This window comes from Gastrolobium bilobum, unplaced genomic scaffold (assembly GCF_033153095.1).
Source record: "Gastrolobium bilobum isolate Gb01-03AN ecotype WA unplaced genomic scaffold, APGP_CSIRO_Gbil_v1 utg6197, whole genome shotgun sequence".
In the NCBI taxonomy this organism is placed as follows: Eukaryota; Viridiplantae; Streptophyta; class Magnoliopsida; order Fabales; family Fabaceae; genus Gastrolobium; species Gastrolobium bilobum.
Genome location: NW_026896133.1, coordinates 52,305 through 67,330, shown reverse-complemented (window position 1 = coordinate 67,330; position 15,026 = coordinate 52,305). Strand labels below are relative to the sequence as shown.

The 15,026-nt window shown below is 32.0% G+C and overlaps 2 protein-coding genes across 2 annotated transcripts; both read left to right on the top strand.

Moving 5' to 3' along the window:
• Positions 1-3,064: 3,064 nt before the first annotated feature.
• Positions 3,065-8,044, top strand: LOC133297948 (cellulose synthase-like protein E1). The gene is made up of 8 exons (XM_061497182.1): positions 3,065-3,336; positions 4,342-4,645; positions 5,216-5,356; positions 5,468-5,602; positions 5,950-6,162; positions 6,386-6,610; positions 6,762-7,109; positions 7,493-8,044. The coding sequence occupies exons 1-8, from the start codon at positions 3,065-3,067 to the stop codon at positions 8,042-8,044; spliced, it is 2,190 nt and encodes a 729-aa protein (XP_061353166.1).
• Positions 8,045-12,722: 4,678 nt separating this feature from the next.
• On the top strand, positions 12,723-13,892 carry LOC133297947 (uncharacterized). The gene is made up of 3 exons (XM_061497181.1): positions 12,723-13,010; positions 13,111-13,336; positions 13,438-13,892. Exons 1-3 carry the CDS (start codon positions 12,723-12,725, stop codon positions 13,890-13,892), a joined length of 969 nt encoding a protein of 322 aa, XP_061353165.1.
• Positions 13,893-15,026: the final 1,134 nt, after the last annotated feature.

Below are 15,026 nucleotides of genomic sequence, written 5' to 3'. Positions count from 1 at the left end.
TAGATAATTTTTTGTGAATAGTGTATATTTTGATCGTTGTCCACCTATGTAGCACCGATATCGACACGGGATACGGGACACGATACGACACTACACTTTGACACGTTAATTCTAAAAAATGTTAAATTCCGACACGTTAGGACAAATTTTGATATTGAATAATATTTTTAATTTATGTTGCGCATATTATATTTAATATTCAATAATTTAACAAAAAAATAAAGCTAAACTTATAATACCCATTAATTTTGCAAAGAAACATAAGATATTACAAATATTTATATTAAATTCAATAAAATGGTAATAATAATCCAACGAATCTAATAGTTAGAACTAAAAACGTAACGCAACCTTTGGACTTTTTTTTGAGTTTCTACAATGCACGTTAAAGTCTCGGGGAGTGTCGAAGTGTTGGAGAGTGTCAGAAAATGTCAAACACAATGCATTGAGATTTTTGAAGTGTCGATATTTCATAATTGTCCACCTTATACATCGCAATATATTATTTTAATAAAGTCTTTGTGAGTTTTACATCAATCCTGCTATTGCTTTCAGATTTTGTATCACTATGGTCAAAAGGCCTATTTTTTAAAAATTTATATTTTAATTTTATCACCCGTTTCTAATAAAAGTTAAAATGCATAAAAATGTAATATTAATATAGTCTTGATTAGGTTCGAGGAAAAAGACAAAGAGATTTAGGACTTAGAGACGATATTTACGAGAAATGAGAAGGGTCTAATTATATTACTGCCTCAAAATTAACTTAGCACTAAAAAAATGTAGAAACCCTCTATAAGAAACATAAAAGAAGTCTTAAGTTCACCATGCACCTCATAAAAGGCAATGTACATTCCATTCAAATCATAATTTAAATTTATAAATAAATTTAATTATGGATAAGATGTCGCACGCAAGGTTTTTTTATCAGCTCGAGTCTATATTATCATAACTTTTATATATTAAAAAAAAACATTTTTATCCAAAAAGAAAAGAAAAGAAAAAACATTGAACACGTTACTTTCTTTTTTCCTTTCAAATAAAACAATGTTTTTTAACAAAATTTTGTTATTAATTTATTTTTTATTTTTTGAATTAGAACATTATACAAGGGAAACATTATTTTCTTACGAGGGAAATTATATCATTCACATCAAATTTGATTTTATTCCACATTAATTTCGTGTACTAGATAATTAAAAAGACTTTAAAAAACCATTTCATATCAAACTATAAATTGAAATATTTATTTTATTTTAGTCCAGTACATTCTAATCATATTCCGTTCTTATTCCCATAATCAATTGTGACATATGCCGCACTAATCTCTGAATTATAAACATTGGATTGGATCATGCTATTTTGAACGAGTTTCAAATCTTTAGAATATCTGACTACATCAAATATATTTTATTAAGCGAGTTAGATCTCGAGATCCACACTTACGATGTTTTAGATAAAGCCTGTTGCATTTTCAAAAAAGAAGAAGAAGATAAAGCCTGTTGCATATTTTAATATCTTGTTTATTTATTTATTTTCACTATCTAACCTCTTTTATATTTGACCGAGGAATTATCGCGTTGTGTATTAAAGCCAACTAAATTAATTAATTGAGCGGTCATCGTGGTCAAATTCGGATCACATTCTTGTTCAATTTATGCGTCCAATTGATTGAGTACTTTACATTCTTTAATAATCCCATGTTATATTCGGTAGATTGAACTCTTTAATTAGTCGCAACCTGCTTGTTTTTTAGGTGACAACATAATCTTAGAGGGTTTTTTTTTTTTTTTTTTTTAATATAAAAATTTAGGTGTGATTAGATACTACTATTTCGTCTTAGCCAAAATAAATTCTTTGACTTCTTTAAAATTTTCTAAGAATGAATAGAGATCGCACCACTAATGAAATCAGTCATATGATTTTGCTAATAAGGGTAACAGAAATAAAAAAAATAAATAATAGAATATTTAATATATTAATTTCTTTTTCACTCCTTACTTAATTTTCAAATTTTTTTCTTAACCTGTGTTCTTATACTAGTTATTTACAATTTTATTGGATAAAATACACTCTAGTATAAGTCTATCTTTTTTTTTTTTTTTTTTTGGAACAAAAGGAAGTAGAATTCTATCTTAATTGTTTTTATACTAAACACCTTCATATATACTTATGTTATTATAATTTAAACCACCAATTAATCTGTTGGGTTTGAAACCTGTTAATGAATAATACATACAGTAATAACTATTATGTCATAATTATATATTTGTTAATTTTTTTATTATTATATTTATTATATATTCTTATATAAATTTAATTAATATAGTTAAATTAATAATCTACTAGTTAAATTAGTGACATAATAACAAAATAATTCAACTGATTTCATAATAATCTGTTTAAGTTTAATAACACTTGTTAAACATAAAAAAGTATAACTTTTTTTGTTAAATACGCACAAAAAGTTGTGTTCTAATTTGATTGAGGTTAATTAAAAAAAATGTAAATATTTATTTATTTTGATAGATTTTAACTAGCATCGAATCTAATTTAATTTTGGATTTAAGTCTCTCTCTCTACCCTCTCATAATTTATTTATTTTAATTATACAATTATGTATTATTAAATAAATATAAAAACCAGGGACATCACAAATTTGATTCCATATGGGTGGTACTAGGGAACATGATAAAAACCATTAAAAAAATATTCACTTTAATGGTTGAAATGATTTTTTAGATTTATATTGCAAACATTTATTTTATGAAAATGATATATTATTAATTAGTCACACCAAATTTTATCCATTATCGTCATTCCTGATCAGTGCATTCATCATCATCATATATAGCCGTTTCTCACTGACCTTTGACCACTTTTCGATAGCCACCGGAGCAAGTTTAATAGTTGAAAAAACAAGGCACAATAACTCCAAACATAAAAAGGACAAAAGAATAATAAATGAACTTTCAAATGCCAATGCCTTTGTGTATATATATTGGTATGTAAAAGCACAAGAAATTAACAAGTTGCAAGAGATAGACATATATAATCGATAGTTATGGGTAGCGGTGAATACTCCCCATTGTTTGAGACAAGAAGGGGAAGAGGGAGGCTCATCTATAGGACCTTTGCAATCTCATTATTTGTGAGTATATGCTTCATCTGGGTTTACAGGTTGAGCCACATAACAAGAAATGGTGAAGATGGAAAATGGGCATGTCTTGGTTTGCTTTGTGCAGAGCTATGGTTTGGCTTTTATTGGGTACTCACTCAAGCACTCCGATGGAACCTTGTCTTCAGGCAACCCTTCAAGAATAGACTCTCTCAAAGGTCCTGTATAGTTATATTCTTACTCAAATTTTAGCAAACACTCTCTTCGATCTCAAGCCTCTTGTTTATTATATATATTTGATAAAATGGTATGCTGGTCTTACTAAATAATGTGAATCTCCCCTTTATTAATATGTGTATATAATATAAAATAATTTTTCACCGGTATAAATTATATTTTGAATCTTAAGAGTCAATTTTATTTATCCATTATTCTAATTTTTTGCTAGTATATATGGGACATATTATTTTTATATCGGTTTAAAAATAAGAATTATATCAAATCTTGATATTGATTTTCTTATATCTAACCGTTCATATATCTAATAAATCACAGTAAGTAGATATAAATTGAATCAATAATCAATATTAAGAGCATAATTTATATCAGTATAAAATAACCTGACATATATATATATATATATATATATATATATATATATATATATATATATATATATAGTTCATTTTTTTTGCAGTTACTGCAGATATTTTATCTGCAGTAAGCTCAATACGACGTCATTTTGGGACAAAAATCATGATGTTTTTATAATTTTAATTTATTTCAGGGTTATTATAGTTTTTATAATTATAATTTTTTAATATTTGAATTCCAAAACGACGTCGTTTTGAGAGTAAATGCAGATAACTTATATGCAGTAACTGCAGAAATATTTCTATTTATATATATATATGTGTGTGTGTGTGTGTGTGATGATGATGAACTTATATAATTGTAAAAATAATTATAAGAAGTATTGCACTAGTGAATAAGTATAAAAATACTCGTTAGTCATTGATTCTACTTATATCTAATAGTTTACTTAACTAATATACAAGAGTAAAAAAAAAAAAAAGTATTACACTCAACTTTACATAACTAATAAATTATAATTGCTAGATGTAATTGAATTAATGGCTAATAACTGGTAAATTCATCCTGGCTCTATAGTTTAACAAAGATGAGTTGGAAACTGATATGTGTGTTTGTGTGTTTTGGAACAGATATGAGAATAGGTTGCCAAGAGTGGACATCTTTGTGTGCACAGCAGACCCAGAGATTGAGCCACCCATGATGGTGATTAATACAGTGTTATCAGTTATGGCTTATGACTATCCAGCTGAGAAGACAAGTGTGTATCTCTCAGATGATGCTGCCTCCGAAATCACGTTTTATGCTATGCTAGAGGCTTCTACCTTTGCAAAGCATTGGGTTCCATTCTGCAAGAGGTTCAATGTGGAACCCATGTCCCCTGCCGTATATTTCAATAGTGACCCTAATCAAACCAAAGAATTAGAAGCTATCAAGGTATATATAGTAATTAATCATCTAAATTTAAATTGTTAGAATCTAGAATTTCATGGATTTGTTAATTAACACATAACTTTAGTTACTAATATGAATTAATATGAATGAGAATATAATTGTACCAAAAAAAAAAAAAATCTTCTTTGAGGCTTTTAACATGCATGTTATTTTGATATAAGATAATTTTTTCTTATAAACTATAGTGTTCGTACGTTTTTTTTTTGGTTACGTAGATAAAGTTAGATGTGGACATCCCATTAGAATAAGGACATACCCCAATTTCTTTGATAATTTCCTTACTGGTCAATGGAATTCGAAGTCACTCCTTAAAAAATACACTTTTTTTTTTGAATAGAACAATAATCCATGGTGCGAAAGCTTTTATTAGAAAGTTGTTACGAATACTTCATAATAAATCATGTTTCGAAAAAAAAGAAGTAAAGTTTGAAACAAAAAAGAGTAACTGACAAAACATAATAGACTAAAGTTTTTATTTTAAATTTTTGATATAAATAATATTTATCTTCTTATATTATAGAGAATTATAGTTCTCTTTGTTTCATGTTGTAGAAACTATACAACGAAATGGAAAGACGAATTGAAGATGCAACCAAGTTGGGTGGTGTACCCAAAGAAGCACGTTTAAAGCATAAAGGATTTTCTCAGTGGGATTCATATTCTTCTCGACGGGACCATGACACAATTCTTCAAGTAAATTGCTTTCTTAAGCATTTTCAATTCAATTTTGTGTAGTAGTTTTGTCACCATAGCGCATGCCCTGATGCATGCTTGTTTACACTTATGTTTTGATTTTCTTACTAGATACTACTTCATAAAAATGATCCAAATAACTCAAAAGATGTAGATGGGTTCGTTTTGCCAACTCTGGTGTATTTGGCTCGCGAGAAGAGGCCCCAATATCACCATAATTTCAAAGCTGGAGCTATGAATTCATTGGTATATATTATATATATAAATTTCTTTCATAGTTTTAATTATTATTTATTTATATTGGTTAATCTTTGATAGTTTTTGTAAGTATAAAATTTAGGAAATTGTACTTAATGCTATTTTGTACAAAAAGTTAGTTCACATTAAAGTGCACACTCTATAGGTGCTATTTGATCACTCTAGGAATACAAATTATTTGATTTGGCACATTATAAATGATTCAAAACTGGTCTTGAATTTGTATAAATATGGTGCCTAATTAGTTACGAGTGACAAGTATGAAATATATGCATTTTGGAATGAACTATAAAGTATATTAATAGCTCACATTATTTTCTTTGGTCTAAATGCAGTTAAGGGTGTCTTCGAATATCAGCAACGGGAAAATCATTCTTAATGTAGACTGTGACATGTACTCAAACAATTCACAATCTGTGAGGGATGCTCTCTGCTTTTTCATGGATGAAGAGAAAGGCCATGAAATTGCTTTTGTGCAGTTTCCACAGAATTTTGAGAATGTAACTAAGAATGATTTATATGGAAGTGCTTTACTATCAATTAGCGAGGTGAGTTATCTGTAGAATCAAAAGCTTAACATGTTAAAAGATTAAATTCTAACCTATAGTCTCAAGTTTGATTAGACAGTTATGTTAAATATTTGGTAGGGATAGTTTTTTTGTCCTTGTGGTTCTGCATATAAAGAGCATTATGTTATTATTGTTGATAATTATTTATCTGTCTTTACCTAATAGCTTAAACTTTTGATGGTTTTTTATGTATGAAAATAAGGTGGAGTTCCATGGTGCAGACGGTTATGGTGGCCCTTTGTATATAGGAACTGGCTGCTTTCACAAGAGAGACAGTCTCTGTGGGATGAAGTTCAGTGATCAATATAGGAATGACTGGAAGACTGAAGATGACCAATTCATAGAAGCAAGTTTGCAGGAATTAGAAGAAAAATCAAAGGCTCTTGCAAGCTGTACCTATGAAGAAAACACACTATGGGGAAAAGAGGTCTCTCTTTCTCTTTTACATATATTTATATAAGAGTAAATATATTGTGACTAAATTTAGCTGCATAATGTTTTCGTAAATTCACCAACCCCAACTAATTTGGGATAAAGATGTTGTTAACATTGATGTCGAATGTTTTCTATATTGGCAGATAGGTTTAAAATATGGGTGTCCAGTGGAGGATGTGATAACAGGATTGTCTATACAATGCCAAGGATGGAAATCAGTGTACTACAACCCACCAAGGAAAGCTTTCTTAGGAGTAGCTCCAACCACTTTGTCTCAAACACTTGTTCAACATAAGAGATGGTCTGAAGGAGACTTTCAAATTTTGTTTTCCAAGTACAGTCCTGTTTGGTATGCTCTTGGAAGGATCAGTTTTGGACTCCAAATGGCCTATTCTACTTATTGCTTTTGGGCACCTAACTGTTTGGCAACACTATATTACTGCATCATCCCTTCACTCTATCTCCTTAAAGGCATTCCCTTGTTTCCAAAGGTAAAAATCTCCTTTCCTAAATGCTTAATTTTAACTAAATAATGGGACTTCATTCCTATTTTCTCATAGTTTATAGAGATGTAGATGTTATTACATTAATTCATTTTCTTTTTCACTTTGGGATGTCAATGATTTTTATGATAAGGTGTTCACTTTGGGAATAAAAAACTAAAACCAAAGTGGAAAAGGTTTTTAAGGAACTAACTCAAATTTTTCCAAAATCATAAATGTACCTTCAAAATGACTTGTAGTTAGACCCTCTTAATATGTGTGTGCATACATGTACCTACACGAATGTGTATATATGTACATGATTTTTCTAAGCAAGTACATATAATATATTGAGCATTCATGTGTTAAATTTTTATTGTTGGATTTATCAGATGTCAAGTCCATGGTTCATACCTTTTGCATATGTAGTACTCGGGGAAACTAGTTATAGTTTGTTGGAGTTTCTGTTCTCTGGAGGCACATTTCAAGGTTGGTGGAATGATCTACGGATATGGTTATACAAGAGAACAAGCTCTTACCTATTTGCCTTTATTGACACCATCTTAAAGCTTTTTGGATACTCAGATTCAGCCTTTACAATCACAGCCAAGGTTACAGAAGAAGATGTTTCCAAACGCCATTATAAAGAAATTATGGACTTTGGAACCTCCTCTCCAATGTTCACTATACTAGCAACACTTGCATTGCTCAATTTGTTTTGTTTTCTTAGTGTGTTGAAGGATGCAGTCCTAAGGGAAGGTGGTCTTGGAGCTTATGATAAAATGGTGTTGCAAGTTCTATTGTGTGGCTTTCTGGTTCTCATCAATTTGCCTCTTTACCATGGCCTTTTCTTAAGGAAGGACAATGGCAGATTGCCAAGCTCTATTGCCATCAAATCAGCAGCACTGGCTCTAGGTGTATTCATCTCCTTCAGCTTTGCATGATTAAAACAAGTGCCTCTACTTTAATTTTCTCTTTTAGTTGGAAGAGAAGAATTATTCTTCAACATGCCAATTTATTGTAATGTTTATATTCTAGTGAGTTAAGATGTAATTCTAGCAACTGTAAGGTTCTTTTTTTAACAACAACGTCACATGTTCGAGTCTGAAAATAGTTTTTTTTATAAAAATATAAGGGTAAAACTGTGTACAATTAATCTTCATTTCTACCTTCGTTAGTTGGAGAGTCTTATGTATTGAGATTTTCCCTTTGCCCTTATAAATAAGATGTAATTTTGTCATCATTTTTAACTTGGAAGATAAGGAAAATTTTAATGTTTCCCTTTTCTAATATCATCATAGCAATGATTAATTTAGAAGGGATGTTGAACCACACGAAACTGAATTGCATTTGTGCTTAATCAACTAACTCAATTTTCTTTTTTCAAGTTAAATAGACAAAAAAGATTGGTGATCGAATATTTGGTTTTCCATTTGCAAAGTTTCAAACAATGATTTGGGTAAGAGATTAATGTTTATCATGTTGTAGAAGATAATTTTATCTTTCACACACATATAAAAAAATATATGGGGCTTATGTTTTATTTTTCTGTCTCTTCTTTTCACATAGCTCCCATACACTCTTATATGTGTGTATAAGATAATTTTATCTTTTATAACATGATAAACATTAATTTCTTCGGGTAAAGTATATATTTTGTAACTTTTGCCAATGGCTTGGATTGGCTTATTCTAGGGCTAGAAAGCTTTTAATCAAAAGCTTACAAGGAGATCTTTAAAAATGAAATTTTTCTAAAATTAAGCCAATTTCCAAACACACACCAAGTCATTTTTACTTTTTTTATATATTGCATTTGATTTGTGACACATTACCCTATGAAATTTGGATAAAAAGTGAAAAACATTATATTATATCATGGGTTTTATGTTTGTTATGTTATATGATGTAACATAACTTTCTTACACACACAATTTTATGTGGGTCACATCCCATGATTTTTCTCTATCCTTTCTTTTCTCTCCTATCTCTTCTCAATTGTGTGTGTAGGAAAGTTATGTTATATCATGTAACATAACAAACATAAAACCCTTATATCATATTCACCCAACTAGAGGGGCGAAGTTTGTTATACAAAACCATATGTTGAGAATGTTAGAAGCAGACACTTGGTCCAAGTGAAGCTCTCTTGTCATATACAAAAGTAGTTAAAATCGAGATTTTACGTAAAATAAAAAGAGGTTAAAAAATCGTAAAACGTAAAATTATAATGTAAAAAAATCATTAAAAATTATAAAAACGTAAAATTGTTTGGAATATAGTAAAATCATTTTGATGAATTTTTTTTTTTGTAAAAACATAAAATCGTAGTAATAAATTGAGATTTTAACTACCATGTTCATATACACCGTAAAGTTAGCAAACAACCCAAACACTGCCAACCTCTCAAACGTTTCATTCCATGCAATACTAACCCCAACCCAAAAAAATAAAAAGAAAAAGCATTGGTAATTTAGCTTTGTTTGTGAAATAATCACATGATTTTATGGAGAATAAAAGTCTACTTAGAAAATAGAAATAGACCTAAAATATAAAGCATGGCCTTCCATCCTCCAAATTGCTTCTTGGGGTTGTGGATTGGTTCCTTTTCTGCTGGTGAACTTGAAGAAATGCATCTTTTGAAGTTTAGAAGCGACCAAGAAGAGGCATAAGCAGATTGCTTGGTCTCCTTAACCTCTACATCCAACATCTTCTCACAATTACTTGTTTGTCTTTCTAGCTATATACTAATTAAAGTGCTCCCCACTAAATGTATCTTGTTTTGTTATCTTAAGGCATAAGGCTATATGTGTTAAGTGTTGGAGGTGTTTGAGCTATGATACAAGGTAAACAAAGATTATTTTGTCTAATTCGGCCAATTCCAACACGCTTTCTAATTTCTGGCTTAGGAATGCACTCCATTATTGGTATTGGTAAGAATGTCTTATGCTGGTTTCACCGAAAACAGTTATCCTGTGAACAAGCCCACAATTCTATCTGACCCATTTACCCGAGAAGAAGAAAGGACATTTAGGGGGTGTTTGTTACGTGAGTTCTCTAAATTTTCCCAGCGAAGTGCATATGGCATTCTCTATTCTCCCCATTTGGAAGAAAGATTTCATGACTTTTATCCATCAAACACACTTGCCTATCTAATTACAAATGCGTGTAAAAAATGTACAAATATACTGTTAACGAATGCAACTTCCAACGTGGTATTTCTGTGAAAACCGGAGAAATGGAAAAAATGGATGAAAACGGTGACAAAAATACCCCTCTTCTTAACCACATGTGAGCAGAGTATCCTAGGACGACCCCAAACCTTGATTACATCTCTGCCAAATATCATATTCGATTCGGTGCTGTTCTGAAACCCAAACCGAAGAATGACTGAAGAAACCTAGATGGTTATGATGGGAGGTCAGGTAACGGTAATCAAACTCGGTTTTGAATAAACTTTTGTCTCCAATTTGTGTATATTTTGACATTTTCAAGAAAATGAGTGAAAAAATGGCCCTTGGAGATATGTTAACTGACACGTGACCCTGTATTTGGAAGCACGTTCCATTGGCGTAGCTGGTCGGTAACAGACTCCCGTGAACAGGATCTACCGCGTCGGAGAAGTTGGTGGTTTCAAGACCTGCTGATTTGGTGCGGTACAACCAAGGGTGAGATATTAAGGGTCCTGTTGTTTTGGCCAGTCTTGGTCACACTTTTTCGGTAAGTCTATACACAGCTGTTCGACTCATCCTTTCTGTATATGTACTTGTTCATTATTGCAAACACTATTTTGAACAGTGGCTAGACACCATTGTATGGATGTGGTTGTGCATGTGATTAGGAAAGTAACAATATTAATGAAATTATGTGCTGCTTTGTAATTATTTATGCGAGTGGTCCAAGATCTCTGAGGGACCAGATGACAGCACAATGTGATCCAAAAGGGATTTTTAAAAGAACATAGTAACACAAACAAAATCAAAAGTAACTTGACAAAGTTTTGACCTCCTTCCGGACACAGTTATTCCTTGGGAATGTGGTGGATAATGGTGTTTGGTTTTATTAAGCAACTATTTGTAACCGTCATTGGTCAACATTGGACCCATTTTGTTCTCTGTTTTGTGCCTGCATGTAGGCCTTATGTATGGTGTAGGTGTAGTCATGATGTACTCCCAGGAAGGCTTTGTTGAAAGCACGTGAACTAAGTGATAGGAATTTTATTAAGCATGAATTTTTTTAAGCAACTTCTAACAACATCGTAATATAGCTTAATGCAGTGTTAAGTCCCAGTGGGTTTGAAGTTTAATCTTAGTAAAAAAAGCATTTTCAATCATTTCCAAGTTTGATCTTAAATTGTGGTGAAATATTATGTGATCCATTTGGCTATGGGAAGGTTTAAACATGAAAATCAGCAACAAAATCTATTCAGGCCAGATGTATGGAACAAAAGGTATATGCATGCATTAACTACAAAGTCAATGGTACTTTTTAAAGTTATTGACTCACCAACAGTAATTGACTAGTGTAATGATTTAATTCATTCCCAACAAGGTGAGTAGGTATGCTTTTAGGGTTATAAATTACAGGGATGTTTCATCAGGTTCGAGTTCCTCAATCACAATTTAATAAGTTATGTATCTAAAGATATATTAATTTGTCAAACTCCTCCCAAAAACCTACTTTCTTCATTATTACATTTTTGACAAGATACACAACAAAACCTTTCATGAGTGACATATGTCTTTTCACTTATGTTCAATTGGCAGAAAAATTATACATGTGGGTAACCTAAAAGATGGGTATACATATACATTGTAATTGTTATCCACAAACCATGTACATCACGAAGTACCAAACACATTTGGTATGGAGTTAAAAATATACATCTGACAAACTCAGTCAATGTGTTTGAGTTATAGGATTGCATTGAAAATCTCATCCATGAACTAGTAACAATAATTGTTTATTCCCTTGTACCAAACCTATGTAAAGTTGTATTTTTACCCCTGTAACATTATATCTCCACATTACAGAAATATATGAAGTGTTTAGCTGCAATTTCCTTTGTTTCCTGAGCATGGCATTATGAGAGAGTGAGTATACAATGGTCATTTTCTATACTGACCAGGATGATTCCAATATCTTATGTTCACTTTAATTTATCAATTTCACGGGTGAAGAGCATCACATTGTTGACCATTGATAGGGAATGCCAAATTAATGCTTCTTCTATGTATTAGGTTCTTCAACACACACTTTCAATTCTTATAACAATTCCTTTGGTTTAGGGTTATAATCATATATTCTACACCAACTGTTAAGTATCAACACTTTATGTTATAGTTGACATCTGAATTTTTTTGTTATTTTGCGTGTTAGATTGTGGCAATGAACAATGGAATGAAGGTTAGTGTCGTTGTTGTACTCATTGCTCATCTGCAGTGTATGCAACAATTGATTTTGTTGTTATTCGGTATTTGTGTTTTGTTATTACGCCATAACGAAAACAGGAGAAATAAAAGGAGGACAGTATCTTGGGATTTCTTTAGGAGGGCTAGGGTTAGGGAAATCAATTTCCATAGAATAGTTCATCTAAGTGACAAAGTTTGTATCGAGAATACAAGGATGGATAGAAGGTCTTTCTATAAATTGTGTGAGTTGGTGAAAACTCTTGGGGGGCTGGAGCCAACTAGGAATATGGGTGTGGAAGAGATGGCCTCAATATTTCTTCATATTTTGACCCACGATGTGAAGAATAGGATAATAAAAAGACAGTTCATGCGATCTGGTGAAACAATAAGTAGACAGTTCTCCAAAGTGTTGCTAGCAATCTTACGATGTCATACTGTTTTATTTAAACGACCTGAACCAGTTCTAGAGAACTCGACTGATGACAAGTGTAAGTGGTTCAAGGTCAGATATTGTATTACGTATTTTTACATTTAAACTTGGATAAGTTGATGTGCATGTATTTGTGGTTTGGTTACTAATTTTTTAGCTGGTGAATTATTAGAATTATTTGGGAGCACTAGATGGGACACACATCAAGATCAACCCCTTGCAAGCCGACAAGGCTAGATACCGCACTAGGAAGGGTGAGATAGAAACCAATGTGTTGGGGGTTTGTTCTCAAGATGGTCAGTTTATTTATGTTTTGCCTAGATGGGAGGGTTCGGCTACGGACTCAAGGGTACTCAGAGATGCCATATCTCGTCCGAATGGTTTAAGGGTCCCGAAAGGTAATTACAAAAATTTGTAAAATTTCGTAGTTTAATTTAAGTTTTTTTATGTACTATTATTTCCTATTCTGAATATTTTTTGTTACTTATTTCTGTTTCAGGTTACTATTACTTGTGTGATGCTGGTTACAAGAATGGAGAAGGTTTCCTTACACCGTACAAGGGACAAAGATATCATCTGAGTGAATGGAGACATGGGGCACATCCAAGAACCCCGCAAGAATTCTTTAATATGAAGCACTCTTTTGCAAAGAATGTGATAGAACGGTGCTTTGGAATGCTGAAAGGTCATTGGGCAATTGTGAGATCAAAGTCATTCTATCCGGTTAAAACTCAATGCAGAATTATTATCGCATATTGCTTGCTTCATAATCATATACGAAGAGAAATGACTGTGGATCCTCCAGACGATCAAGAAGTTGATCAAATGCAGCAAGCTGAAGATGATATGGGAGGAAATGATTTGATTACTCACGTAGAGTCTTCTAATGCATGGACTCTTTTGAGGGACCAAATGGCGAATCACATGTTTAACACATGGAGGAGTCGCAACTGATTTCGAATTCGTTATAATGTTTAGTTTTCCGTAATGGTGTATGTTTATTCAGTGTCATATGTGGACATCAAAATACTTGAAAGGAAGTTCTGTTTATCTTGTAATGTTATGTACTAGACTGCGTATTTAACTTTATCGTACTGTCACATGTTCAAATGTTTTTTGCCATGATCTGTCACAGAAAATTCCAATATCTTCCATGTCATCATAACTTGCTTTAGTTATTGCATTATATTCACCAATATGTTTCATCATTGTTTTTAGATTTTAGCAGATATAGAAATTCCACATGTCAGACATCATGGCTGAAGACAGTTAGCAGTCAACTAAACGATCTAATCATACATGGACTGCAGAAGAGGATAAAGTCCTCGTAGATTGCCTTACTGAAATAGAAGTATGTTGGAAAGGAGATAATGAGTTTAGGCCCGATTTTTCCAGTGCTTTAGAGAAGATGATGCATCGCAAGATACCAAGATGTTCTTTGCGAGCTAGTCCTCACATAGTATCAATGGTTAAATTGTTGAAGAAACATTATAATGCAATCGCTGAAATGGTGGGACGGTTGGAATGATGCCATGAAAATGATAGATGTTGAGAGGGAAATATTCAATGAATGAGTTAAGGTAAAAACAAATCCAGTATTAGTCATTCTTGTATACTTTGCATGTTGATTTCATTCACACTAACAAATACTGATTCATGCATGTTGATAATTTGTGTAGACACAACCCAATGCTAAAGGACTTTTCAACAAGCCATTCCCACATTATGATGTTTTGGGATCTATCTTTGGTAAGGATGTAGCTACAGGACTAAATGCTGAGGGCACAGAAGAAGCTGTCCATGAAATGGAACGAGATACTGCCTTATATGAAGACAGTGGGACCCCTTACGATGAATACCTAGACCTCACGGGCAACTATATACCTAATCCTCTAGATGATCCTCCCATGCCTGACAACCCAGCCGAAGAGGCTGTGCCCCCTCTTCTATATCTACTGTTACTGCGAGAAATGGCAAAAAAAGGCTTAGGAGTGAAAATCCTTTCATAGTTGAAGTTGTTGATGTCATGAAAGATCTAACTCACACATATCGAAAATCTATTGACAACATTGACAAATTGGTGTCCTC